The following is a 27,488-nucleotide window of genomic DNA, read 5'->3' as shown; positions in this document are numbered from 1 at the left end:
TATTAAATGAATCAAATAGTACTGTAGAATCTCTATGGATAGAAATTCCATGATTGAATAATAAGAGTATTTGTAGGAATATACTAGTGACCAGGATGGTGATGGTGACTGTGAAGTGCCCAGGGAAATTAGAGAGGCTACAAAAATGGAAAACTCAATAATAATAGGGGATTTCAACTATCCCTATATTGACTGAGCACATATCACCTCAGATGGGATGCAGAGATAAAAATTCTAAACCGTTAATGTCTGCTTCTTGGAGCAGCTAGTCATGGAACACACAAGGGGAGTGGCAATTCTTAGTGTAGTCCTAAGTGGAGCACAGAACCTGGTCCAAAAGGTGAACCAGTCAGTAACAGCAACCATAAAGTAATTAAATTTAACATCCTTGTAGGGGGGGAAATATCAAAGAAACCCACCACAGTAGCATTTAACTTCAAAAAGCGGAATTTCACAAAAATGAGGAGGCTAGTTAAACAGAAATTAAAAGAAACAGTGACAAGAGTGAAATGCCTGCAGGGTACTTGGAAACTTTTTAAAAAACACTGTAATAGAAGCTCAAACTATACATGTACCCCAAATAAAAAAAAAAACAATAAAAGGACCAAAAAAAAATTCCTCCATGGATAAACAACAGAGAAAAAGAAGCAGTCAGAGGCAAAAAGGCATCTTTTAAAAATTGGAAGTTAAATTCTACTGAGGAAAATAGAAAGGAACATAAACTCTATCAAGTCATTAATAAAAGTGTAGGCCAAAAAAGAATTTGAAGAGCAACTACCAAAAGACAAATACCAACAGCAATTTTTTTAAAGTACATCAGATGCTGGAAGCCTACCAAACAGTCAGTGGGGCCACTGGGCAATCAAAGTGCTATTGGACTACTTAAGGAAGCTAAGATCGTTGCAGAGAAGCTAACTGAATTCTTTGCATCAGTCTTCGCCTCAGTGGATGTGAGGGAGATTCCCACACGGAGCCATTCTTTTCAGATGGCAGATCTGAGGAACTGTCCCAGACTGAGGTGTCCATGAATGAGGTTTTGGAACAAACTGATAAACTGAACAGTAATAAGTCACCAGGATCAGATGGTATTCAGCCAAGAGTGCTGAAGGAACTCAGATATGAAACTGCAGAACTACTAACTGTGGTATGTAACCTGTTGCTTAAATCAGCTTCTGTACCAGATGACTGGTGGATAGCTAATGTAGCGCTGATTTTTTAAAAAGGCTCCAGAGGTGATCCTGGCAATTACAAGCCAGTGTGCCTAACTTTAGCACCAGGCAAATTGGTTGAAACTATTGTAAAGTACAGAATTATCAGACACACAGATGAACATGATATTGAGGAAGAGTCAACATGGCTTTTGTAAAGGGAAATCATGCTTTACCAATCTATTAGGTATTGAGGGGATCAACAAACATGGACAATGGTGATCCAGTGATTATAGTATACCTGGACTTTCAGAAATCCTTTGAGAAGATCCCTCACCAAAGGCTTCTAAGCAAAGTAGTCAGTCATGGGATGAGCAGGAAGGTCCTCTCATGGGTCAGTAACTGGTAAAATGATAGGAAACAAAGGGTCTGAAGAAATGGTCAGTTTTCACAGTGGAGAGGGGTAATTAGTGGGGTCCCTCGTGAGACCAGAGGTATTCAACATATTCATAAATGATTTGGAAAAAGAGGTAAACAGTGAGGTGGCAAAGTTTGCAGATGATATCGAAATACTCAAGATAGTTAAGTCCAAAGCGGACACTGAAAAGTTACAGAGGGATCTCAAAAACTGGGTGACTGGGCAACAAAATGGCAGATGAAATTCAGCATTGCTAAATACAAAGTAATGCACATTGAAAAATATAATCCCAACTATACGTACAAAATGAAGGGGTCTAAATTAGGTGTTACCACTCAAGAAAGAAATGTTCAAGTCACTGTGGATAATTCTCTGCTAACATTTGCTCAGCAGCAGACAAAAAAAGCCAACAGAATGTTAAGAACCAACGGCAAATGTCAGAAGACAGGGTACTGGGCTAAATAGACCATTGGTCTGACCCAGTATCGCCATTCCTATGGCAGCTCTTGTCCCCAGCCTGAGTGAGAATAACACAAAGCCCAAATTAATTTACACCTGGTTATCCAAGGTTTAATTTACACTACAGCCTTTCGAGCATTTGGGAATAACCAGGGCGCATAAGTGCTTTGGCCATGCCCTCTTTTCTCTGGTCACACCCCTATCTGGCTGTGACGTATGCTAAGCCAGCTCTTTGGCACCTGTGAATGCTGTCTGTGTAGGGGAATCTCCTGGGTAGCTGAATAGGTTGACTTTCCAACTCTTTTGGTGGACCAGAGTGGAAGGAGGGGAGGGTGGAATCTGTCCGATTGTCTTTATGGCTGTTCTTGTTGGAGGAAGTAGCCCTCTCTATCCCATCCCTCAGACATGATGACATCTTTGGTATAAACCCACCTCGTACTTTTTGTATCCTGGAGTCTGTGTGTAGTCTGTCCTAGGTATCATGTAGTAAGGTTGCTGCCAGAAATCTGTGCAGCAATCTACCTTCCTTTTTCTCCAGCCCTCAGACCACAACAGATTGCTTCAGAGGAATTGCTTATCCTTTTCCAAAAAACAGCTTTATGGCCCAGATTCTTAAAGGTATTTAGGCACCTAACTTCCATTGATTTCAATGGGAGTTAGGTGCCTAAGTAATTTTAACAACCTGGGCCTTACTTAGCTTTTAGATCTTTTCTGGAGAGACAAAAACCATGTGTGCAGCACCTCCAAGAGTCAAAGCAACAGGAACTCCAGCGTGGGACACATCCCTCACCCGCAGTACAAGGGTTCAGCAAAAAAACGGAGTCTGGATTTCGCCCAGCCCACCTCTCACAGGGCATCTCTGAACACTTGGTGAAAGGTAGAGACTTTAAAACGCCACCACGTGGTTATCAAACAAGTGTTCCGCCTTTACTGCTACAGGAAACGTAACATATTCAGTTCATGTCTGATTCTTTTCTGCCTGGCACTTTATGTTGTCATTTATATCTGTGCAACATGTATATAAATACACTAACAAATACAAATGGCAGGGTTTGATGCCTACCTTGCTCTCACTGGGGCCAATGGAAGGCAGGTAGCTTGCATTTCCCCTGTTCAGGGGCTGCAGGACCTGATGCAGCATAAGACTAGAGCAACCCTGAGGATTGTCCTGCATTGTACCTCTGATTCAGCGGCCCCTGTGGGCACAGGTCTGCCTCAGCCATAACCCTTCTGCACCTTCTCTGCCTCCTTTCTCCTCCACCCTCTTGATCCCAAGCCCCGGGAAGAAAACACACGCTGCTTTTATATACTGCTTATGCACACTCCACATGGACATACTGCATGTACACATGCTGCATACAAACACTGCTCATGTGCACTATGCTCATACACACTGCACAGGCACACTGCACACACACACCCCCAGTGCACATTGATGAGACACACTGTATTGTGGAAAAGTTCCATAATATTCTTTAGCCTTTCCAGTGAACCCATAATCATTGTATGGGTCTGGGTCAGTGTTGCCTGAGATTTGATTTGAGGTTTGTTCGCACCCTAGACTCAAAGCCCAGTTCAGGGGAGTTTTGAGAGTGGGGCAGATCACTGAACAATGCCTGGATTGGAACCAATTGAACTGTTGGCCTGATCCCTTGCAAAGGGAAGCTGCTGAATTTCAGACAATCTGAGTTGCCACTTGGTAGCCCAACTTGTGGGATGTGAAGGGCCCCAGTATTCGCCAAATAATATTGTGTCCAACTGCATCAGTGCTATTTAAGGAAGCTGCGCCATATCACATTGCCACACAGGCATTTGCAGAGTTGCCACTTGTGACCTTGTCCCAGCAGACGAGCTCCAAAGAAGTGGAAACCCCCAGAATAGCATCCAAAAAAAGGCTGCCAGGAACAGAAAGTTCAATGCAGGCTTATACTGCCTGAAAGTTCTGCTGCAGTGTCCTTGAGTGCCCTCCCTCTGCCCTCAGTCTTTGCTTCTAATGCTTTATGCTCCTCTAGCTTAATCCATTTTACAAAACATTCCATCCCTGTATCTCTCCGCCTCATCAACTCTCTGGGTCTTCTGAAATCTCATTTCAAAGCATCTCCTTTCTCCCTTGCCTCTGCCTCTTATTTTCTCTCTCTCCTTTATTAGCCCGAGAGTTGGAAGCTTTCATTTATTCCGTATCCTGACTTTGCATCACTGTTTTCTCTCATTTCGACACCTTTTACGGGCTTGACCTGTAAAGCGCTCAGGACACCATGTGTTTGAAAGATGCTCTAGAAATGAAGGGTCCAGGCCTGCAAGGCACACTGTGCTCTTGACTCCCATTAAAGTCTGTGGGAGTTGAGGGTGCTGAGCACTTTATGGGATGGGCCAGAAGGCTGCATTAAGTTGTATTGTAGAGCTGGGGAACCCAGTCCTCATTTTAAAGTATACTTGTGAAATTTTCTATAATAGCTGGTTAATAGCAGGACTCCTATTAAGGATTTTTTTTCCCTAACATCTTCCTCTTTGGATGTACACATGCTACTTTCTGTAGTAGTCATATTGCTCCTTGTAGCGTCCATCAAATTCAGCACTAAACAAATACTCACTAGAGCAAGGTCTTCTGAAAGTGTGAATTTCTAGTCTTGCCTACTTTTTGGTTTTGTCTGTGTCTTGCCATCATAGACTGAGCTGGAAACTGGGTCTGAAGCAAGCTTGAGACTAAGGTATGAGCAGAATAGAGTCAGTTTTTATCAAAGGTTGGAGCAAAATGGCCAGTAAGCAGATATAGTGGGACACTGCTTAATGCTGTGTTTTAAGTCAGGCAAGAGGGTGGTTAGCAATGCTATAGTGTGGGGGCGGGTTCCAGACATACTATTAGCATAGAGAAGACTTACAGGAAGAAGTCTTTTGGCTCATGGTCAGATGGATCTAAAGTACTGTACATTAGGAAGAGAAAAGGAGGACGAAAGTCTGCAATAGTCCAGTGTTCCCCCAACACAGTGGTGGACTGGGGTTGTTTTTCCACTGTATTGGTCTGGAGCTAGCCAAATATATTGTAATAATGATAATAGAATAATTGTATGTTTAGTATTAGAGCTAGCAAAGCTGCCTGAAATCCAGAGGTGGAGTGGGCTAGGGGAGGGACTTTGGAGTAGGGACAGTATGTGGAAGGCACTGAAGAAGAGAGACTTGAAAACAAAACCATACACAGCATAACAGAGAGGGTGAGGGAAGAGAGAATGATAAAGAGATCCCCCAAGAGTTCAATCAGAAGCTAAGGGTGTATATCTGAAAGGGAGTATCCAGCCAAGTGAGTTATACATCTGTTTTGTGTTTTTGTGTGGCACAAGCTATACGTTAATCAGTCCCGAGAAGCATTCATTGCATTACATTTTGACTAGCATCCCTTCAAAACTCCGACAATCCCTGTTAGGAAGGTTCAGAGCATGTGTGTCTCCTAAAAGCCATAGATGTGCCAATCTCCTTTCATTTCCTATGGAATAAACTAAAAACACTGGGCCAGGTTCAGATCTCAGTTGTAGTTTATTGCTGTAAATCAAGAGCATCGTTATTTTTAAATACTTGGGAACTATTCTAATTTCAAGGTGATGGGCACCATGTAAATTGGTAAGTAGGTAGATAGTATAGCAACTTCATTGATTTCAGTGAAGTTATTCCATTGGCATGAATGAGACAGGATCTGGCCCATACTAAGGAAACACTGTTGACCTCACACTATTTAAATACTGAGGAGAGATTCTCTTGAGCAGATCAGGCATATTCTACTGCCTGGTTTCCTCAGGAAGGGTGGGATTTTGCACATGTTCATATATTACTGAACCTGAAGTGGGGCCCCTTGGGATGAATGGTGGTGAGGGAGGAGAGAGGAAGAAACATTAGGCTAGTATCATACAAACCAGACACCCTCTTTTATTGCTTCTAAAGGATAGGGTCAACAGCAACCATCTGGGAATGAAAAAATCTCTGAGGAGCTATAATGTAGGTCGTGTGGACTGTGTAACAATTAGGCCTTGTTGCATGATCTGGAGAAAGTGCCTCCTTCCAGAACCCTCCTCACCTCCTCCCCAGATTGCCATTGCTCGAACCAAAAAGTATTGTGGTTGTATCAGGAAGAATTCCAAAGAAACCGTCTACAATCTGGAGAGTTGATCCTGGGACCTTTGACTCCATGCCACAGGCCAAGATACGCTCATCTTGGAAAGTAAACACCCACGCCATTAGCACTGCCACATCTGTGAAAGATACAGGTCAATCAGACTTGCATGCTGCTGAAGCTGCCAAACTGTCACCCCATTACAGTGTCGTGGGAATCTTAGCCATTTCATTCCAGCCCTGGCTGATGCCTCCCCAGCCTTGATAATGAGATGCAAGCTCTTTGATTTGCACGCTTGCAGCAGAAAGGCCTTTCCCAGTGGAGCGACCATATGTGCAAACTTCAGGTGTCCTAGCAGTGACTGCATATGCTTTAGTGTGATTTATTTTTAGGGACTCTGTTTCCTTTACTGCCAGGCTACGTAATGTCTTTCTAACTTGTCCCCTGAAACCTAGATGCCATTTTAATGGAGTTTATCTCATTGCCCTCTAAAATGGGATGTCAGTGGATAGCTCTTCTGTTTCATTAAGAGCTAATGGAACAGACAGCAAACCCCCTAACCAGTTTGCAAAATGGTCTGGCAAGGCCGCCTCTGGATTCCTGGTGTGGTGCATGAGGCTCTGCATCAAACAATCACTCTGGTTGGCTTAGATTGAGGAAACCTCCCAGTCATATCAGACTTGGTACCTACCTGAAATCCAGTTCATAACCTGCTGAGACAGTTTTCAAAAGCTGTGCTAGATGCCATCTGGCTCTGTCTGGGCCAGGGTTGAGATTGAGTTGCTTGTGGTTGGTACTGTCTATAACAGCCCTTCTGTGATGGCCCCGTCAGTTACTGCGGAATGTAAGCTTTCATGTAGTATGCCCAGTCCCTTGCTCCCAGAGTACTAGTCCTTATGGCTTGTGATGATCTCCTTTGGAACATGACATGATGCAGGGCTAAGTCTCCTGACAATCAACAACTCGGAGGACAAATGCCTCTGCTGGAATTGAAGGCCATAAATGCAGCAGAACTGAACTGGGCCCGTTGAACATCATGTATGTGTGAGTGCAGTTGGGGGCATGGGGTGACGAACAGACTAGGACTCTATATGGAAGTTTTTGGTAGCAAGTTAGGGGTAGATGATTAATAGATTTACCACTACATAGATTTGCAGATGTAACTCACCCAAGTAATGGGTGCTCAAGGGATTGAAGAAGAGGGAGTGGAGTGGCTATGTATCACTCCACACCAAGATACTAGGCTGGGGTAAAGAATTTTCCTCAGTTCTTCTTAGATTCTCTGTGCAATGCCCATTTCATTTGTTCCTGATAGGTCTGGAGGGATGACTTCAGTAACACGATTTCACTGCCACGACTGCAAGGCCAAAATCCAGGTAAGGTCACGCAACTCTTTATCTTTTTAGGCAGGGGTGTGTGTCTTGTGAATGAGCTCCTAAAAATCATGTTCTCTGACACTTTTTTGGAAGAGTAGAATTTGTTCACTAGTGAGCTTGGCCAAAATTTCAGCTACTTCCTTCACTGTTGGGCACATTTCTGTGTCCTCCACCTAGAAATGTCTGCATTTCCAAGGTGTTTGAAGGGCTCTGGGGTTTTTCAGGATGAAATGTGCTATATAAATGTAAAACAGTACTACACAGACATGCACATATATTAGCATTATATACTGTGTAAATATAATCTCTTCTGCCATCAGCCCTCATAGTATGACTCATATGTTATGCTTACCCACAAACTCTCTGAGAAATATTACAATCTCAAAGGCACTGAGCAGTTATTTGAAAGGACTTGTAGTATGAAAAAAAACCCAGAGCATCTACCATAAAAATTCAACTCTCCTGACTTTGGTTTTCCCCAGGTAGAGAGAAAAAGTCAAAGCCAATATAGCAAAAATTGATATGTATATTTATATCTGGTATGTCTATACTAAGTGAGGTTATTCTTCTCTTGATACCTATGAATAAAACCCACTGATGCTAAGGTGGGGGTTGTGTGTGCGCACATTAAGGGGACAGTATATCCTCACTCACTCACTCACACACACACACACACACACACACACACACACACACACACACACACACACACACACACACACACACACACACACACACACACACACACACCCCTCTATCCCGATATAACATAAATTCGGATATAATGCGGTAAAGCAGCGCTCCGGAAGGGAAGGGGGGCTGTGCACTCTGGCGAATCAAAGCAAGTTTGATATAACACAGTTTCACCTATAATGCAGTAAGATTTTTTGGCTCCTGAGGACAGTGTTGTATCATGGTAGAGGTGCGCGCGCGCGTGTGTGTGTGTGTGTGTATATATATATATATATATATATATATTTACAGTGTATATACACACACATATTATGTATGTATTGTACCATTAGTCTCCATTTGTCATATTCACTCACAATAATGGCAGGTGATGTGCACGTCACATTCTCAGACATGCAACATGTAGCCAGATACTTACTGGGCCTATTTAATTCCCTCTGTTCTGGGATTCTGACAAACTGTTTTGTACACCCCTTTGTTATGAAGGGGTCAAGCATATACCACTATCCAGTCAATTTAACTATATTAGCACCAGGGCTCTGGCCTAGGGTATGGGAAACAGTCTCTTCCTGTAGTGCTGTGCTGCACACACATTGTACATAGATAATAGAGATTCAGAGATCCAAATGCCAGAGGACACATTGAATGATCAAGGTTTTGGACAATTATAGGAACTTTCAATGACACTGACCGATTGTAGAGGACACGACCCTGTTTCAGGTAACTGATGTTTGAATAAACAGGTTTGTACTATGTTCACAAATCTACAAATGATTTCAATATACTGTGTGAATAAACAGGTACAAGCCTCTGCTTTGACTTCCAGTGATGTTTTACTGAATTTCTGAGCCACGTAGTTTTCATCCTGGTTGTTCAGTCATGCAGAGTCAAACTAGTTTGTGAAAATCCAGCTGCATATTAAATCACTCCACCATCATACATCCTGCTGCTGTCTGAAACTGTGGACACTAATCCCTCTGGAATTAGGAGGGCTGGTTCTCTACTATCTGCACTAGCTGCTGTTGACAGCAGTAATGTCTGAAACGGGAGTAGCATACAATTTGATTTTCAGGAAATTGGGTTACTATGGCTGGAAGATTGAACACACAGATAGTAAGATCTACAAAGACATGTGACAGGTCAGGCAGAAATCTATTTTTTCCTGCAGTTTATAAGAGGCATCCGTACAGAGGAGGCTTATAGGATCAAATTCACTGACTTCGGCCAAGTTACCACAGGGATGAATTTGGCCCACAGAGAAAGCAATAACGTTTTTAAAGCAATGAGGAACAACACGGAGGTGGAAGTGAGAGCAGTTAAAAAATATGAACCTGCTTGACCCAAACCTTTAACTGTAAATTAATGTTTCTTGTTTTGAAGTTCAAGCACAATAACTTATGGAACCAATAGGGCTCTGATTAAATGGTTCCCCCAGCTCTTGACTCCTTTGTGTCTGGGTGTGTATATTTTCTTATGTAATCTTTCATTTCTAGTTTGTTTTCTTGTTTTAACCTTCCAGTTCACTAGCAGTGCTGAAAAACAGGCCTTTTCCCCCTTGTACCCCCACAAAAAAGATTGCATCCAGTGTCTGAAATGTGCTAATCTCAGCTGTCTACCCCACACTCACATCTTTCTCTTTACTTTTTTTATTTTTTATTTATTTTTTCTTTTTGCGCCTTTGGAGACTGGAGTCACTACTGCAGTCAGGCAATTATGTTTCAAAGCCAGAGAACTACACTGAACTTTACCAGAAACTGCTGAAGCAAGCAGGCAAGTGCACTGGTTTTGAATGCATGGCACGGAAGTGCAATCACATTCCAATCAGGTGCTCTCAGGGCAGAAACAGAGCAGTTAGATTTGGAACAAGAAGCTAATTTCAGTGCTGGATTGTTGGGAAGCTTTAAGTTAATGCTGTGATTTAAGGGAAGCCTTCCTGATGCAAAAAGTCTTTTGTGTTCCAGTGGAAGGTCTGAGGCGGGGGGGGAGGAGGGGATATCTGTTTTATCTTTAAAGGAATATTTTTAAGCTTGCCCAGCCCAAAATTTGTCCTGTGGTGTTTTAGTTTTCTTTCTTAACCCTTCTTACTAAGATCATGCTATTTTTTGATGGGTTGTCAGAAGAAATACTGGAATGCGCTGTTTATAATAAGAATAAGAATAATCATCTCCAGCAGCCCAGTCCTCATAAGGAATCAGATGAAACCTTGCAGTAACAAATCAATGTGCACAGCCCATCAAGAAGCAACCCTTTAACAACAAGCCAATACAATAACTCCTCACTTAAAGTCGCCCCGGTTAATGTTGTTGTTTCGTTGTTAGGTTGCTGATCAATTAGAGAACATGCTAGTTTAAAGTTGCGCAATGCTCCCTGATAACATTGTTTGGCAGCCACCTGCTTTGTCCACTGCTTGCAGAAAGAGCAGCCCGTTGGAGCTAGGTGGTGGGGGGCTTGGAACCAGGGTGGATCAGCAACCCCCCATCAGCTCCCTGCTCCCCTAAGTTCCCTGTGTTGCAGCCACCCAGCAGGCTATCAATTGCTGGCAGTTCAGCTGTCCCTCCCCCTACTGCCATGTGCTGCTCCTGCCCTCTGCCTTGGAGCTGCTCCAGGGAGCCTCCTGCTTGCTGTGCGGGGGGGAGGGGGAGAAGGGGGAGAGGGGGCTAATGTCAGGGTGTCCTCCTCCCCCCTGCTCCTGCCCCCTGCTTACCTCATCTCCATAGAGCTTGAGGTGGGGAGGGGGACACGACAGGGCTCAGGATGGAGGGAGCTTGCTGGCAGCAGCTGCTGTCTCAACTTGCTGATCTACTTAAAAAGGCAGTGTACTTAGAGTGGGGTCATCGTACTTAAAGGGGCAATATGCATCTCTCTCACACACAGGGTGTGTGTCTCTGTCTGCCATGCTGTCTCCCCTCCCGCCATTTGTGCTGCCTTGTAGAGTGTGAGGCTACATTAACAACGTGTTAACCCTTGAGGGCTCAGCCCCAGTGCTAGTTCATCATTTAGCAGTAAGGCATTCCCTGGGAAATATCCCTCCCTCTTCCATCCTCTGACTTCACCACCTCAACCAAGCTTCACAATCATCATTGCTGTGTACAGTTTTTAATTGTTTGTTTAAAACTTATACTGTGTGTGTGTGTGTGTATATATATATATGTGTGTGTGTGTATATAATATAGTCTTTTGTCTGGTGAAAAAAATTTCCCTGAAACCTAACCGCCCTCTCCCCATTTACATTAATTCTTATGGGGAAATTGGATTCGCTTAACATCGTTTTGCTTAAAGTTGCATTTTTCAGGAACATAACTACAACGTTAAGTGAGGAGTTACTGTTTGTGGAGCCCTCATAGTCAGAAGCATCCCTACAATAACAATGCCGTATGCACAGCCTAGCACTCACTTGCTACAAACAACTTTTCTACAGCAAATCCATGTGTGAAGCCAAGCAGCAAGCCTACTGGTAGGAACTGATGTCTGCGGCCAAGCGCTCATGAGCAACCCTACAATAATAAACCAGTTTGTGTACACGTGTAATGGAGCGGACAGACAAAAAACCCTGCTGGCAACCACTGGTAAAGAAATATATTTCTAAGGGGTTATAATATAAACAGCGGTAAGGGGAAAGGCTGATATGGAGAAATAGCTTGCAGCATTGTCCGGACTGTATGCTAAATAATGCAGGAAGGAAAAGAAAACTCTTAATGGATGTTCTGGAAGGTCTTGCCAGCACCTGAGATGTCTTTGGAGACATTCCAGCTGCAGGAAAACAAAACACAGACGCTGTCAGCCTTTCCAGAAACCCATTGGCCTCCCTGGCGCAGGAAGGTTGCTCAGAGATGCTGGTCTCCCAGAGTGTTTGTATTTATGAAGGAGATAGGATCAACGGTGTGAGAGGGGGAGGGGTATGCTGAGATTCATACTTATTCAGCCCTCCATTCACAAACCAATGAAAAATCCAGATCTGCTCCTACTGAAAACAGTGGGGCTGCATGCTGGTAACTGATGGCAGAATTCAGTCATTGCAAGTTTTTTAAATTTGTGCAAAAGCGATGAGAGGGAAATCCAAATAGCTTTGATCTGTTAATGCAGACTGACCCAGCTTGTTGATCCCTATAACTTCCCTTATATCTCTGTTAACAGTATCTGTTCCATGTAGTGTAGAGTGTATGCTCCTTGGGGTTGGGACTCTCTAAACGCTGGGCAAAATCATGCCCTGTGTTGCACAGGTTCACTACTGGGGCAAAGGGAGTGAGGACTCTCTTCTCCGCCAACCCATGGGGTGCAACTCATAGGCAGGATTCTACCCTCCTGCCCCATTGAGCTGAAGAATCAAATAGTGTACTGCTGACACATCCTGGCCCCAAGGTGGTATAGTCTGCTAACATAGCTGATTGGACCTTCATCCACGGGTTGCCTAATGACAGCAGATAATGAGCACTCCAACGCACTTTCTCATTGTGAGGCATGTTCTTTTTCGTCTCTAATTTCTTGGCTTCTTTTCTTTTTTCTGCCATAATATTAAAAAACTTGTATTTCCATCAGCACAACATATTCTTTTTTTGAACCTGAGCTCAAATTGGGCGGGAGATAGAGAATCAGAGGCTGAATGTTTTGCCTGATGTCACACAATAAGTCAATAGCAGAGTTGGAATCTGAACCCAGATTTCCTGTTTCTTTGATATATCCTCTGGTCCACACTACCTGTTGCTAGTGTAAAATCAGCACTTCATTCAAAATGGTGAGAGGACAGAACCCTTTTAAAATATTTACTTTCACGACCTACACTCTAGAGGATGGGATTAAACAAATGGCCGGGGGACCTGTAAATTGTCCATTATATGATGTTGCTTCCTACTAACCGCTGGGAAGAACTTTTTCACTTATCACAGAAATGCACCATAGACTTTTTTTTTTTTACACATTCAAACTTGTGTCTGAAACAGACGACTTCCTTCTTAATGCAGCCAAAATTGCACTTGCAAATTTGTCTCCAGTTAGACGCTAATGTGTGTGTACAAGTAGCAGTGGTTACATGATTAATTGTGCACGTGGCCTGGGTTAATTAGACAGTCTGATAATGCTTTATGTCTGCTGGTCTGCATGTGCAATCACTTGCCTCAAACCTCATTAATTTTACTGTCTGCCCCTCCTGTTGGAGTTCACAAATCTAGCTGAGCCTGCCCACATATCCTTTTGAGCAGGTTTCCCTAATAAAGCAAATCAGGCATCACGGGATCTCAAATCTCAAAGAATATCAAAAACAACAAAGCCACAAGGACTGCGATGATGATTTGGCAAGGAGGCTTTGTGCTGTCAAATGGGAGCTGCTGGGCACTGCAGCTTCATAGGCCAGTGGCGAGCAGGACTGTTGCTGAGGTGATGTAATAGTATCTTGTGATTACACACACACACACACACACACGTACATTCTCTCTCGCCCCCCCCCCCCCCCGCGTTCTTTGCATACATATGGTATCAAGCAAAAACAGTGGGATTCAGACCTGAGACCTCTGCCTGCAAAGAATAGCATCCCTTGGCAATTGACCAAAAAGAATTGGCGGATTTTACATGTCCTAGGCCTGGTCTACGCTACAGAGTTAGGTTGATGCAAGGCAGCTTATGTTGACCTATCTATCTAAGTGGCTACACTAAAACTTTGCTTCTGCCAACATAACTGCCCCGTGATGGCAACTTAACTCCCCTTCCATGAGTGGTGCAATGTCATTGTCAACATAGTTAGATTGACACAATGTCAGTGTAGACACAGTGGTGCTTACGTCGACTGTTACTGGCTTTCAAAAGCTATTCCACAGTGCCCTGCACCGATAGTACAAGCGACACAAATGCTCCTGGTGAGGACACGCATCACCGACACAAGGAGCAAAGTGTAGACACAAACAAGCAATATAATTACTGTGGCGTCTGTATGTAGGTTGACTTAATTTTGTAGTGTAGACATGCCCTCAGTCAGTAGACAGAACTCTTACAAATGAACCAGCTCATCATACTCCAGTAGAGGTGACCTGTGTAGGTATGTAAGCCAGCTTGTTGAGTGTGGAGGATGATAGTTGCACCCATCCACCCTTTCTCAGAAGATTCAAAGTGGCCAGTCTTGACAGTGGATTTGGAGAATGCCATATCACCTGCTGTTTGAGCCTATGGTAGAAGGTAGTGATAATGCTTATGGAAGGAAATGGTGGCTGTGTTGTTTGCCAGGGCCAGTGACTCAGTCCTGACTATGAATGCATTAGACAGAATGGCAAGGGGTTTTTATTCCCTTTTCTCTTTGAATTTTCTGAGCCATAAGGTAGGTAGCATTCCCCAAACACAGGCCAGAACCGAATTCCCATTGACGTCAGTGGGGCCAGCATTTCACCCATTCTGCCTTTGGACTCAGCTGCGTTTAACTGTCATACCAAGTGCCCTTTATGGTAAACAGAAACTAGACAGGGCTCAGAGAAGAAATGCAAGTATCTCCGTTTTCCTACTTGCAAGTGTGAGTGATGCTTCTGTGAGCCCCTCCTTCCCCTATATTATACACATCTATCAGTGGAGATACAGTACTGGTTGTGACTATGCTTTTTTCATCTGCACTGCAGTCCCTATTATGGATGCAGTGCCGAGTAGCTTATTTTACAACTGACTGAAGGCAAAGACATAAGCACAAGCTGCACATGAGAGTATTTCTTTGTACAAGCCAACATCCTTCAGAGATCGTTTTTTAGTTTGTGTTGGAGGTACAGATAAAGGGAAGCTGCTTACTTAAATATTCTCTGGAAAAAAAGGGGGGAGAGAGGCCTACCACTTTAAGGAACCCAAGTACAGCACAGATTCTAACATAGCTAAAATATGGGTTAGCTCCGCATTATTGAAAGGACTGAACTATGCCTCTACTCCTATATAATGCTACCAGATATAACTCGAATTTGGATAGGGGTAAAGCAGTGTTCCGGGAGTGGGGCTGTGCACTCCGGCGGATCAGAGCAAGTTCGATATAATACGGTTTCACCTATAACACGGTAAGATTTTTTGGCTCCCGAGGACAGCGTTATATTGGGGTAGAGGTGTATGTTTTAACCCTGCCCCTAAATTGCACTTACAGTACTTACATCTCTCCTTCATCACCATAGTATGTGAGTACAGCCCTGCTAAAGTCCAAACACTTACACAGAAACATAAATGGGACTGAGCCATGTTATATTCATCCTGCAAATTGAATTTTGTTAGAACTGTGTCAAAGGAGAACTGTGACATGCCAGGGTCGAAATTACAGTGGAATTGGGACCTTAGAAAAGAGGAAGGTTTTCTGCAGTTTTTTTCCAGCTCTGTTCATGAAAACTCGTAGGCATTCAAATTACAGTAACTCCTCACTTAACATTGTAGTTATGTTCCTGAAAAATGCAACTTTAAGTGAAATGATGCTAAGCGAATCCAATTTTCCCATACGAACGAATGAATGTAAATGGGAGGGTTAGGTTCCAGGGAAATATTTTTTTGCCATACACTACAGTACAATAGTTGGGAGATGACCCCGCCTTACCCCACATAGGCACAGTCCACTGGCACTGGAGACAATGAGGCAGGCAAGGAGGCTGAAGGTGCTGTAGACTAGGAGAAGCATGTTGTGCAGCAGCTTCCCCTACTCTGCAAGCACCAGGGGTGGGGGGCTCAACCCTTGCCTCGCCAATGCCACCCTTTCCTCCAAGCCTTGGCCCTTAACCCACCTCTTCTCCCCCGCCCTTTACTCCACACGCCATGTCCTCGCTCCTCCCCCCTGCCTCCTGCCCACGGCAATCAGCTGGCTTTCAGTGTTCAGGGGGCAGGAGGGTGAGGGGAGGAGTGAGAACTTGGAGTGCTGCCTCCCCCCCCCCCCCGCCTGCAGCAATCAGCTGATTTGCTGGGTTCGGTAGGGAGAGGGACCCTGCCCGACGAGTCCTCGCTCCTCCCCCCTCCCTCCTGAGCACTGCAAGCCAGCTGATTGCCGCGGGCAGGAGGCAGGAGGAGGAGGGGGAAGGCCCTGATCCGCAGGATCTGCTGGCGGGCGGGAGGTGCTGTGGGTGGGGTCATAGGGGAGCTAATGGGGGGCTGCCAGCTGTGGACAAAGCAGGCAGCCGAACAACGTTATAGCGAAGCATTGCACAACTTTAAATGGAACATTCTGTAATTGAGCAGGGACGTAAGATCGAAACAACGTTAAGCGAGAGGACATTAAGTGGGGAGTTAATGTACCTTGAAAAATTAGCTATGATTGTTGTAAAATAAATGGTTAAATCTACAGGATAGAGGCTGCCTGGATAAGAGAGAGAGGTTGCCTTAAGAGAGAGACATGATGTGCCTTTAACAGCCTTGAAACTGCTCCAAAAGTAATGTTTAATCAAAGCAAGCTGACATTTGCCTGTTGAATTGTTATCAGAATTGCTTAGTCATTCATGTGCCATTGTGTTTCAGGATTGAGAGCAAAGGATTTATTCAGTCTGACAGGAGCTACTCCCAGTCATTAGCATTTCCCTGACACCTGATTGGTAAACAAGTCACCTTAAAGCCAAGGTGGCACTGACCTCCCGACACCCAGGAAAAACCTGTGAGAGACTTTTTTCTTTTATTTTCACTAAGAGACTAAGCTGCTTGCCTAACCTGCAGGGGTGGGCGTTGTGCTATTTGTACTCTCCATTGGTTTCACGCCACTGTAAACAATAATAAAGAGCCCCAGTAAACTCTACCAGATCCATCTTTGCTATAAATAGGGCTGAGGGCCCAAGAGACTAGCTATGGGATTGCTGACATTTGAAAACAACTCCAGCCCAAAGCTTCTTTCCCCCTCCTTCTTGTGATAGGTCCCAGGAAAGGAAACATCCTTCGTATTAGGCTGTTTGTGGGAGGAGAGTGTTATTTGGGAACGGACAGGACTAGGTGAGAATGGATGTTTAGTCTGTGTGAGAGAGAGGAGGGGGGGTATGTTGCTGCTTGGAAGTGCATGAGAAAGTGGGTAGGTGCAGAGACGTGTATAGTTGTAGAAACTCTAATATATTTGGTAGTAATGGTTCAGGACACCACAGCACATGTTCCTGAAGCCACAGGGCAATTACGGCAAAGTACTGCAGTCTTTCTGTAACATATGGGTCTGTCCATGGCTGTGTATGTGTATCAGTGGGGGGCTGGGTGCACAGATGTGGAAACATATTGGTTTGAATGGCTGTAGGTAGATCTCTGTAGGTGCATGAGTGTAGATGGCTGAGTGTGTGCTTGTATGGTTGGGGGGGAGGGGTAGGGTAACCAGACAGTAAATGTGAAAAATTGGGACGGGGATGGGGGTAATAGGAGCCTATATAAGAAAAAGACCCAAAAATTGGGACTGTCTGTATAAAATCGGGACATCTGGTCACCCTAGGCGTGGGGGAGGGTGGTGTTCTAGGGTAGAGTGCACCAAGTGAGAGGTAAGAGCCAAAAACCTATCTGAGGATTGAGGAGAAGGGGCAACCGGCAGACTACTAGCAAGGGGGAAACTTGAGCGGACTGCACAGAGAGGGAAGTAGAGGTTCCTGCATCTGACTAGTTAAACCCTAAGAGCATGTCTGGTTCACTTAGGGGATAGGGCTGATGTACTGGTGCAATGATGCGCCCATTGGAATTATGTCCTCTTTACCTTATGTGATGGGCTATAGAGACCCCACAGTGGCTGGGAAGAGGTTAATAAGAGTCTGTGGGCTTGCTCATTATATCTGTGAGAGGTGTCTAGCCTGGCGGGATGCGTTAAGAGTGTATTGAGTGTATGCATTGGGTCACAAGATTGGATTCCTACATATGTATTAGCGATAAGCAAACCCTGCCATGAGTTTGGGAATTTGCTTCATATGAGAAGCCACAAACTTGAGATGCTTCTCTGCCCCTCAACGTAACTGCCTAGATCTCCTGGGTCTGTGATACTAGAGCTGGATGCCTCATGAGAAGAGGCCTTTTAAAAAAATTTCCTGTGCATTTGCTTCAAGTCAAGCCAGGAATAGCATCAGAACAGTCTTTTATGGTATTTGGCACTTCCAGTTCAAGGTGACAGAGGCTGATGGAGCAGTGAAATATAATGAAGAAAGTAGCCTGGACTCTTACAAACCTCAAAAGGTTTGGTTTAGTTTTACGCCAAGGTTTGAGTTTGGTTTTGTCAATATTTATCCATCCCTGCTATAGTACGTAAGAGTTTCCAACTTGGACATGTAATTCAATGAGAAATTGATATAATAGGTGTCTGTGAACCAAAACTCTGGATCCAAATATCCCCCTGATCTGTGCAGAAGTTTGGATCAAGATCTCAATGTGACTTTTGGGGTTGGACCTCCTTTGACTGTAATGAGCTGAACCCAATTCCCCAGTACTAAACTGTTTCCAAACTTTGCAGAAACCTGGGCCCAGGCTTTGCAGTTGCAGCCAATGTCTGATCCACGCCCTCAGCCAGTTTTAACAGCAACCCCTCCTCTTGTACATAAATCTCAGGAGGGAACACAGAAAAATGGTGACAATCTTGCAGCTTACAAACCAGCTCTTTCCCTTCAGACTTCCCTTTCACATCTGACATCAGCAACATGGCCAGCTAGTAAAAATGTCCCAGGCTGGCTCATGCTGAGGATAGGGAAAAGTCATGGTAGCGCCAGCTAATAAGAATATTTGACCAAGATCTGCTAGACTTTCCAGAGAGAGAAGGAAGTTTCCTATTTAAAATACAACTGAATAAATTAAAAAAAAACCAGACTTTTTATATGGTGATCTGACAAGATGCCCATTTATCACACACTTGCCAACTTTTCTTATGTATCAGTGTAGGAGTTAACAGGACCCCCCTGTGTGGACACCTGATATCTTCCCATCCTTCTTGAGGGTATCCCTCATGTTTATGGTACATGTCTGGAAGCAGAAGGAGGAATTCCCACTGAGGGTTTTGTTTTAAGTTAATTGAGTGCTGGCAAACAGTACCTGGAGCTTGCAGTCCTAGTCTATGTCCACAGAACTGGTGCAGCATGGGAAGCCACCATGCAAGCTTCCCTCTTCCTGCCCCAAAGATACCCTTATCCCCGAACTGAAAAGTCCACCTGTAAGTGGTCCCAGGCCGGGGTTCAAGAGACCTTGGTTTGTCATTGATTGTGTACCTGAGCAGGTCCCTAGACCTCATTGTGTTTCAAGTTCCTCATCTGTAAAATGGAATAATACTGACCTGCCTTTGTAAAGCACTTTGAGATCCTTGAATGAAAAGAGGTGTAAGTGCTAAGCGTCATCATTATCCGCAGCCTCTCTACTGAGAGGGCTGATGAGGTAGCTAATTAGTGTGATCGGTCCATGAAGAAGTAAACCAGGATTCCCCAGTATTTCTCACAGAGACCACTGTATCCCACTGAGTTATTACAGATATGGGTGGCAGGGAATATGTCTGTAAATGCTGGAGACTGCTGGCAAAATTGGTACGTGGGATAATGACAACATTTTAATACCCTAGGTCAGTGGTTCTCAAACTAGGGCCGCCGCTTGTTCACCTGCTGCGTCCACAGGTTCGGCCAGTCATCGCTGCTCCAGGCCAATGGGAGCTGCAGGAAGCGGTACAGGCTGAGGAACATACTGGCTGTCGCTTCCCACAGCCCCCATTGGCCTGGAGCAGCGAACCGCAGTCACTGGGAGCTGCGATCAGCCAAACCTGCAGATGCGGGAGGTAAACAAACCAGCCCAGCCCACCAGGGGCTTTCCCTGGACAAGCGGGGGCCCTAGTTTGAAAACCACTGGTCTCGGTATTATGTCACCTAGTAAACATGGGGCTCTGTATACTTGAAATGCTTAGGAGAACTAAACACACAAATAATGGCTATAAACAAGGCCATAAAAATGCACTGCAAACCAGGCAATGTATCTGAGTTGGGATTTCCTGTTTGACGTGGGTGGAGGAGGAAAAAGTGAGTATCTGATAGGTCAGAAATTATAAATAAATTCCCCCACGAAAAAAGGGCAACTAAAAAGCAAACAAACCCTAGTGAACCAGGAAGGTTCTGAAACTGCTGCAAAAGCTCTCTGTAAAGGAAAGAACTACACCCAATATTTTTTGGGTGTCTTTATCTGTTAGGCCTTTATTAGACTAGTCTCAAAAGCTGTGTTAGCACGTTAGCTAACGTGCTAACTGGCATGTCTTAAGAGTATGTCTACCCTGCAAGTGAAGATGTGATTACTGCACAGGTACCAATAGCACTGAGGATGTGGTGGCATGGGCTAGCTGTCAGAGTACAAGCCTGCTGGGGAGCCTGGGTATGGACCTGGGTTGCCAACACGTGCTTCCACATCTTCAGTACTGTTATGTATTCTACCTAGATTAAAGCTCGCATGGGTGGACCTACCCATGCTGCAATCACACCTCCACCTGCACTAGGCATACCCTAAAAGTCTAGTGTAGACTTTACATGATCTGAGCTCCTTACTACACTGTTGAGTTAAAGCCTACGCTCTTCCCGCTGCCCAAGCTTTAACTCAACCAGTTCAGCACACGTTAAAGACAGCGGATAAGATTTTCAGAAGTGCGTGAGTGACTTTAGATCTTAAATACCATTTTCAAAAGTGACCTATGCTCCTAAGGGTTAGATTTTCATAGGTATTTAGGCACCTAAAGATACGGATGGGTGCTTAGTGAGGTTTTCAGAAGATGCTAAAGAGATTAGGTGCTCTTGAAAATCCTGCTAGGTACCTATTTCTATCTTTCAGCATATAAATACCATTGAAAATCTGGCCCATGGGAGCCTAAGTCTTTATTGATTTTTCAGTGTTCATAAGTGTCTAAATAGCTCTGGAAAATGGGATGCAGGCAATTTTGAAAATTGTGCCAATGTGCCTTTTCTACCCTAGACTTTTAAAATATCTTAGCTAACCTGTGGCAATGAGACACCTTTAAATCCTTGTCTAGTCAAGGCTTTGGAGTTTGATTTTACTCCATAATTCAAATGAGGATAAAGGATGAAGAAAACTAACCTGGATGTTCCATCTGTTGTAGGGACAGTTCTTTGCTTTGAGTAAACTAGAGATGTCATCCTAGCTACAGCTTCCAAATGAAATGAATATTTGATTCTATAGAACTCACGCTTATGCACCTGCAACATGTGTTTCACTGAAACAGCTTTCTGGCCAGCCTTTCTCCCTCCGCCCCCCTTTATTACATCATCACAGAACCCTCCCTCCAAGTGTGGTGGATGCTTGATACCTTCCAGTGTTTGTTTAGTAGGAGACAGGAAACCTTTTTAGTGGGATAGCGGCCTGTCAAAAGTCTGCAATGCCAAGACAATCTTGGTTGGTCTTTCTTCCATGTCTTCCTCAAATATATCTGGTTTGGGCCAGACCTATGCTGGCACGTGTAGGGAGGTACATATTATATTTCATTTTCCTGAGGCAAGAGAGACTCTGCACCTTGGAAAGTCTTCCTAGGGAAAAGGCTGGCTCTGTTTTCAGCATCCTGCTCCCTTGAGGCTTCTGCTGGGGGCTTCGTAGGATGTCCCTTCCACCCTGGCCATGCCCCCATCCAACCATCTCCAGCTGCTCAGTGGCCAGTTGCAAGACCCCGAGCAAAGGGGTGGTTAAGCCTTGTACTACCATAACCTCTCCCTTTGTCAGCCTTTCTGCTGCTGGGGCCCCTGCACTGTGGCTCAGGCTGGCAGAAGCTAGTCGAGTGAATTTAGCTCATCATGTGTGTTCCTTGCAAATTTCACCCCAGCCAATTATGTTCACGGATGCGGATGGTTCATTATCAAAACACAAAAAGAAAATCTGCTGCAGGTGCATGGAAAATGCTAGGGGAATTACACTGGGAAAGCTACAGCGGCACAGACATCCTGCCATGTGGGACAGCCATGTGTGCATGTATTTGGAAGGCAATAGGCACTGAGAGATGCACCCACCTCCTCTACAATCTATATAAGTCTCGATACGTTTATTTGTCTGGGACATGTGCGTTAGCTGCGTTGTCATGATAACTGCATCTGCTGTTTCAGGCTCATCATAATCAGAGCCCCCCCCCCCAGCTGCCTGATGGCTGCACCGCCCATTGGGAGCCCATTATTCAAGTCATTGTATGGATAGTATTATTTGCATTCTGCCTCTGATATTTACAGTCACAGCTGCTGGAACACTGTTTGCAAATTTGTGCTGATTTGATTAGCTTCTAAGAGCAGGATCTGGCCATAAAACTATGTTCTGCTGCATATGACTCTATTTGTGGTGCGTCACTTGAGAATGCAGAGTATAGGAATATTGCAACGGCCAGGAAGAGACCATATGCTGTATTCAAAGTCCTCCCGCCACCTTACAATCCTAGGCAATATTATACCCTTTGCAACCCCACTGAAGTCAAAGGAATATCAGCTCTCTCTAATCATATGATCTTTCATCCATGCTGACCATATGTCGGCAAGTTAAAAGTTTTGTCCATAACATTGTCCCCAAATCATCCTTGCCACTGAACCCATATAAGTCTCTAACTTTCTGGATCCTTTTTCTTCCTAAGGGGAATGACAGTTAATGCTTATTCCTTGGGCAATCTTTCCAAGTGGCCAGAGTGAACTATCAGAAGTCACTGCCAAAGACCATTCTGTGTTTCCCAGAATTCCTTCAGATTTCATTCCTTCCTCCTAGGGTAGAACAATTACTAACCTTAAGCAAGCAGTTTTCTAGTCACTTTTAATCAGAAGCCTTTTAAAATTTCTCTTCCCTCTCAGCCACCTAATTCCCCCTGGAAAATGGGGGTGTGACCCTCATAAAGACCATTGACCTGATTTGTAGCAATTTCACTCCTCTGCTTGGGGAGGGATTGAGTGAGTATGGTGATGGGGCAAAGACGGCTTTAAGCCAGCTGTCTGTTTACCATATTCTAATACAAACAGGGCCTTGCCTGGCTCCCAGTGTAAGTCAGTGAACCATTGGGGATGCTCCAGTTTACATACTGTTTCCCATGAACCCTTCTAATGTAGTACCTCCTGTCTGCCCCTGTGCTGGGGCCTGGCAGCAGGAATAGCATAGAGCCCTTAAACCAGCGCTTCGCTTCCCTCAGGGTTAGGGAGGCCCTTTGCGTAGATGAATCATCGGGGGATGCTTCTGCTGCCTTTAATGCTTCTCTCTGCTGCCAGAGAAGTATAAAAGGGGCCTTGGTATAACCGAGGATTGGGCCCCTTGTCTAATTAAAAACTAAGGCAAAGGCAAACGAAAACACTCCTAACTATGGCATCCCTGTGAATGTCCAGTTTTATCCCCTTGCCAGACCTGCTGCCTTCTGCTTTGGCTGTTTACTTCTTATAAGATCAAGAATGTTTGGGGTGGAATGGAGTCACCAATGATCTCAGAGTTTATCCCTCTGAAAATTCAGAACACAACAAGCCAGCATCTGCTTTTGGTCCATGCACACACCTTTCACTGGAGACAGGCTGGCATCTCTTCTTTCATGGAGTCCATGAGAGTTGTTTGTGCATGGATCCAAGAGAAGAACAAGGCCAGTGTATTTTAATTTGTACCTGAGCCATATTGTCCCCCCTGCTTGTAACGTGTACTCCGTACATCCCATGGACTAACAGATTCCCTATTGTGTAGTTCTGTGTTTGTGTCTGTTCCCCTCCTTTTTAGATTTCACTGCAGTCTTATTCTCAAATGTCATGAAATTCTGCTCAGAATTTCCCATGTCCCCCTGCACGTTGCTTTAATTTATGATTAATAACTTGAACATTATGCCCCGGATTCATTCAGCCCACACCTTGTGCTGGCTGACATGTGTGCTGTATTGGAATGCAGTCCTGTGGCAGGTCTGCAGGCACATCCTCTGGGCTTATTGCCTCCTTTTTAATGGCATCCACTCTATGGTAAGCCAGTGTGAATGTCATGAATCTCGCCATTTCTGAAGTTATTTTCATAGCCTGCATCCTCTTTCTGCTTATGTGGCCTTTTCTGGACACTCTCATCCCTCTCCAACCAGTACTGAGAATTCACTTGCCCACTCGTATCTGCTCACCTTGCTTTTCTTCCTGAGGTGGTTTCTTTGAGGTTCCCCTTTTCTTTCTTCCACCTTTTAACAGTCCTCTTCCCCCTGTGAACTTGGACTCCTGTGTGAGAAGTGCTGCACATGGCACCTCCTGAAGCCTGCCAGGCTATCTTGCAGGCTGGGTTAAATCGGAAATTATTCCATCCCTTGTCCTCTTCCCCTTGAAAGTATAATGGGGTGATCCTCTTCTCCTTCAAATTCCCAGGTGATGACTGTGCTGCCCCCATAGAGCTCCCAGCTTCTGCTGGCCGTAGGAAAGATGAACTGAGGCTTTAACTAAATGGGAGATTTGCCACAATTTCTGTCGTCAGTGTAACTGTGCTGGTGCAAACTCCTAATGTAGACAAGGTAAACTCCTATCAGCTGCAGTTTGCACTGGTGTTGCTTATCCTGGTTTCATAGTAAGTGGCACCAATGTTAATATTAGCGTTGTTTGTCTACACTGAGTGAGTCAAGTACGTCAGTTGCGTGTATGTGAACCACTGCCCCCTCCTGAATATAATCAGAATTGCTCAACCATGTGTCATAGACTCTGTGCCAGTGGTGCTAAATGGAGATTCTCCTTCTCCGCAAATGGTAAGGATCTGTGTTTCTACAGCAGGAGAATCTGGATTTTATTCCCCAGTTTGGCTGTGAGCTTCTGAAAAGCATAGTGTCAAATGTGAAGTTTCCCGATGACCAGAAACTTGTTCCGATTAATTCACAGACAGGTTTTGATTATTTCTTTGTAGTGAAGCATATGGGGTATCCAAATAGACAGGTGAAACTAACAGACAATGTCCTGGCTAGCACCCTGGGTGCTGAAATGGGGCCTCTAAAGCTAAAAGCATGAGCTGCTACAGCTCAAGTTAAAAACTTATTTGTAGAATGGCCAGAGGGGGGACATGTAACACACCTGAGTTACAAAGCCACTGTTCTTTGAAACCAAAGAATCTGCATTGTATGAAGTAGAGAGGCCTGTAACCAGTTGTAGGGGATATACTACATGCATTTCTATAGTTAGGGCATTTAGGGTTGCATTCTGAAAGCATCTTCTGGACAGTGTATTAGAGAAAGGAGAGGAACCAAATGAGTGGAGACTGCCAGGTGGCTTTCTCACATGCTTACCAAGAAATGCCCAGATGGTGAGTCTTTTATATTCAGATCTAGCTCTCCACATGACCCATTTATTGATAGTGGCAATATTAGTTTGTCCTACTGCACCTTCATCTGAGGATCTCAGAGCACTTTACCAGGGTGAATGAGGAGTGACCGTCATTGTCACCAATGGGAAAACTCAGGCACAGATCAGGTAGGTGACTTGCCCTGTGTGAGAGTGTCAGTGCCAAGACAGATCCCCTGAGTCATTAGATTCTGCAACCTCGTCCTTTTCATAGATTCCAAGCCAGAAGGGACCATTGTGATCATCTAATCTGACTGCTTATAAAACACAAGCTTGAGAACTTTCCCCAAATACTTCCTAGAGCAGATCTTTTAGAAAAACATCCCATCTTGATTTTAAAAAATGTCAGTGATAGAGAATCTGCCACAGCCCATAGTAAGTTGCTCCAATGGTTAATTACTCTCAGCATTAAAAATTTACCCTTTATTTTCAGTCTGAATTTGTCTAGCTTCAACTTCCAGCCAGTGGATCATGTTATACTTTTCTCTGCTAGACTGAAAAGTCCAATATTAAATATTTGTTCCCCATCGGTACTTACAGACTGTAATCAAGTCACCCCTTAAGCTTCTTTTCATAACAAGGGAACAGTTTATTAGTTACCTGGTTCGACAGAATCTGGGGCAACTACGAACTGTGGTCAACACAAGTTACATTGGAGTAGTGTTTTTGCCAGAATCCAGTTTATACTGAGCCCAATGTTAACCTGGTGTAAATCAGTATAGTTCCATTGATTTCAAACTGACATAAGAAAAAAGATACTTCTGGTGCCTCCAAGGTAAGGTAGGCTACTAGGAAACTAGGAGTGGCAGGACTGCACATTGCACTGAGGGCAACCACGACCTCTACCTTCTTTTGCTATGTGAATAAGAATGAAAACAGGTTCCTAACTATAAGGGTGGGTGGAGTGGGGTGGGTAGCACAGACCTTCCCTACTGAGCAACAGTTTGCATTTCGCTAGGGCATCTCAGTGTCAGTTCTGTGAAAGGTCTTTCCTGTGGCTTCACACAAGATACAGACTCTCCTGGGAACTGAATTGGAGAAATCCCTCAGGAGCGCTTTGATCACAGTCACCCGCCCTGCTTCTAAATGGGAACACAAACCTGAAGGGATAAATTCGGACCTGGTGTTAAGGGGATGCAGTGCCACTGATCTGAATGGAATTGCACCCGCTTATACTAGATCTGGATTTGACTCCCCTCTTGTAAGTGAAGCTGCCTCTTCAATAAATCTCTTCTCCCTTTCCCCGGTAAATATTTCACAGTTCACCAGAGAATTCCAGGTCTGTTGGCTCAGGACAGATGAGGCCCTGGGGGTTCTAGTACCTGCAGAATCTAAAATGATCTGGGCCCCATAGGGCCTGATTTCTAGGGGGAGGGCTAAGTGCTGACAACTCCAAATGAAATAAATGACAGTTGTGAGTGCTCAGCACATCTGAAAAATCAGGCCTATAGGTGCTAATTGTCTTCATTTTTAACTGTAACCATTTGTTATGTGATTGGCTTGACTGTTTTGGTCGAAGTGTCAGATGCTGGAAGTGACTGCTAGACCAGAGGAGAGGAATCAAAGAGGGGTAGTGGGAGAACAAACTGGGGAGCAAATAGAAAAAAGCCCTAATCAGAGTCTGTTGCTGTTGAAGTTTAAACTCCGTTTCACCTTCTGTGCCCCCCCTGCTGGTAAAATCCCTGTGATTCCCACAGTGTCTAAAGGGGAGACTAGGGGAAGTCTGTGAAATGGATTCAGCTCTCCAAATGACCCTGCAAAGAGGAAGCAGTGATGTAATTGCAAAGGGGAAAATGACCCATGCTTAGCTCTCTCCACAAGCACTGTGTTAGATCAGAGGCTAAATGAGCCAGGCCCCAGTAATCTGTTCAGAAGAACACGCCAGGCAATGGGGAGTGAGAAGGGAAGGGCAAGTGCTCTGGGAGAACAAGCACATGTCTAAAGTTCTGGAGAAGCTGGTAGATAAAAAGGGACGCCAGTGTTTGTAGTGGAAATGAGTTCATTAGCGGATGACATTTAGGTTTTAGGGAGACTATTGTGGAGAGAAATAAATTGTTATAATGAGCCTGGATTTATTAAAATTCTTATTTTTTATTTTTTAAAAAGCCT

The 27,488-nt window shown here is 44.5% G+C and overlaps 1 protein-coding gene across 1 annotated transcript in view; it reads left to right on the top strand.

The window, feature by feature from the left end:
- CPEB4 (cytoplasmic polyadenylation element binding protein 4) overlaps window positions 1-27,488 on the top strand; it is a 193,873-nt gene that overhangs the window by 27,201 nt on the left and 139,184 nt on the right. The window contains exon 2 of the mRNA XM_050962650.1: window positions 7,440-7,500. Coding sequence (XP_050818607.1) covers window positions 7,450-7,500 — 51 coding nt within the window. The 5' untranslated portion in view covers window positions 7,440-7,449. The remainder of the gene's footprint in view (window positions 1-7,439; window positions 7,501-27,488) is intronic.

The sequence above is a fragment of the Gopherus flavomarginatus genome, chromosome 7 (assembly GCF_025201925.1).
Source record: "Gopherus flavomarginatus isolate rGopFla2 chromosome 7, rGopFla2.mat.asm, whole genome shotgun sequence".
Lineage (NCBI taxonomy): Eukaryota > Metazoa > Chordata > Testudines > Testudinidae > Gopherus > Gopherus flavomarginatus.
The sequence above is the reverse complement of the archived record's forward strand: the minus strand, read 5'-3'. Positions and strand labels throughout refer to the sequence as shown.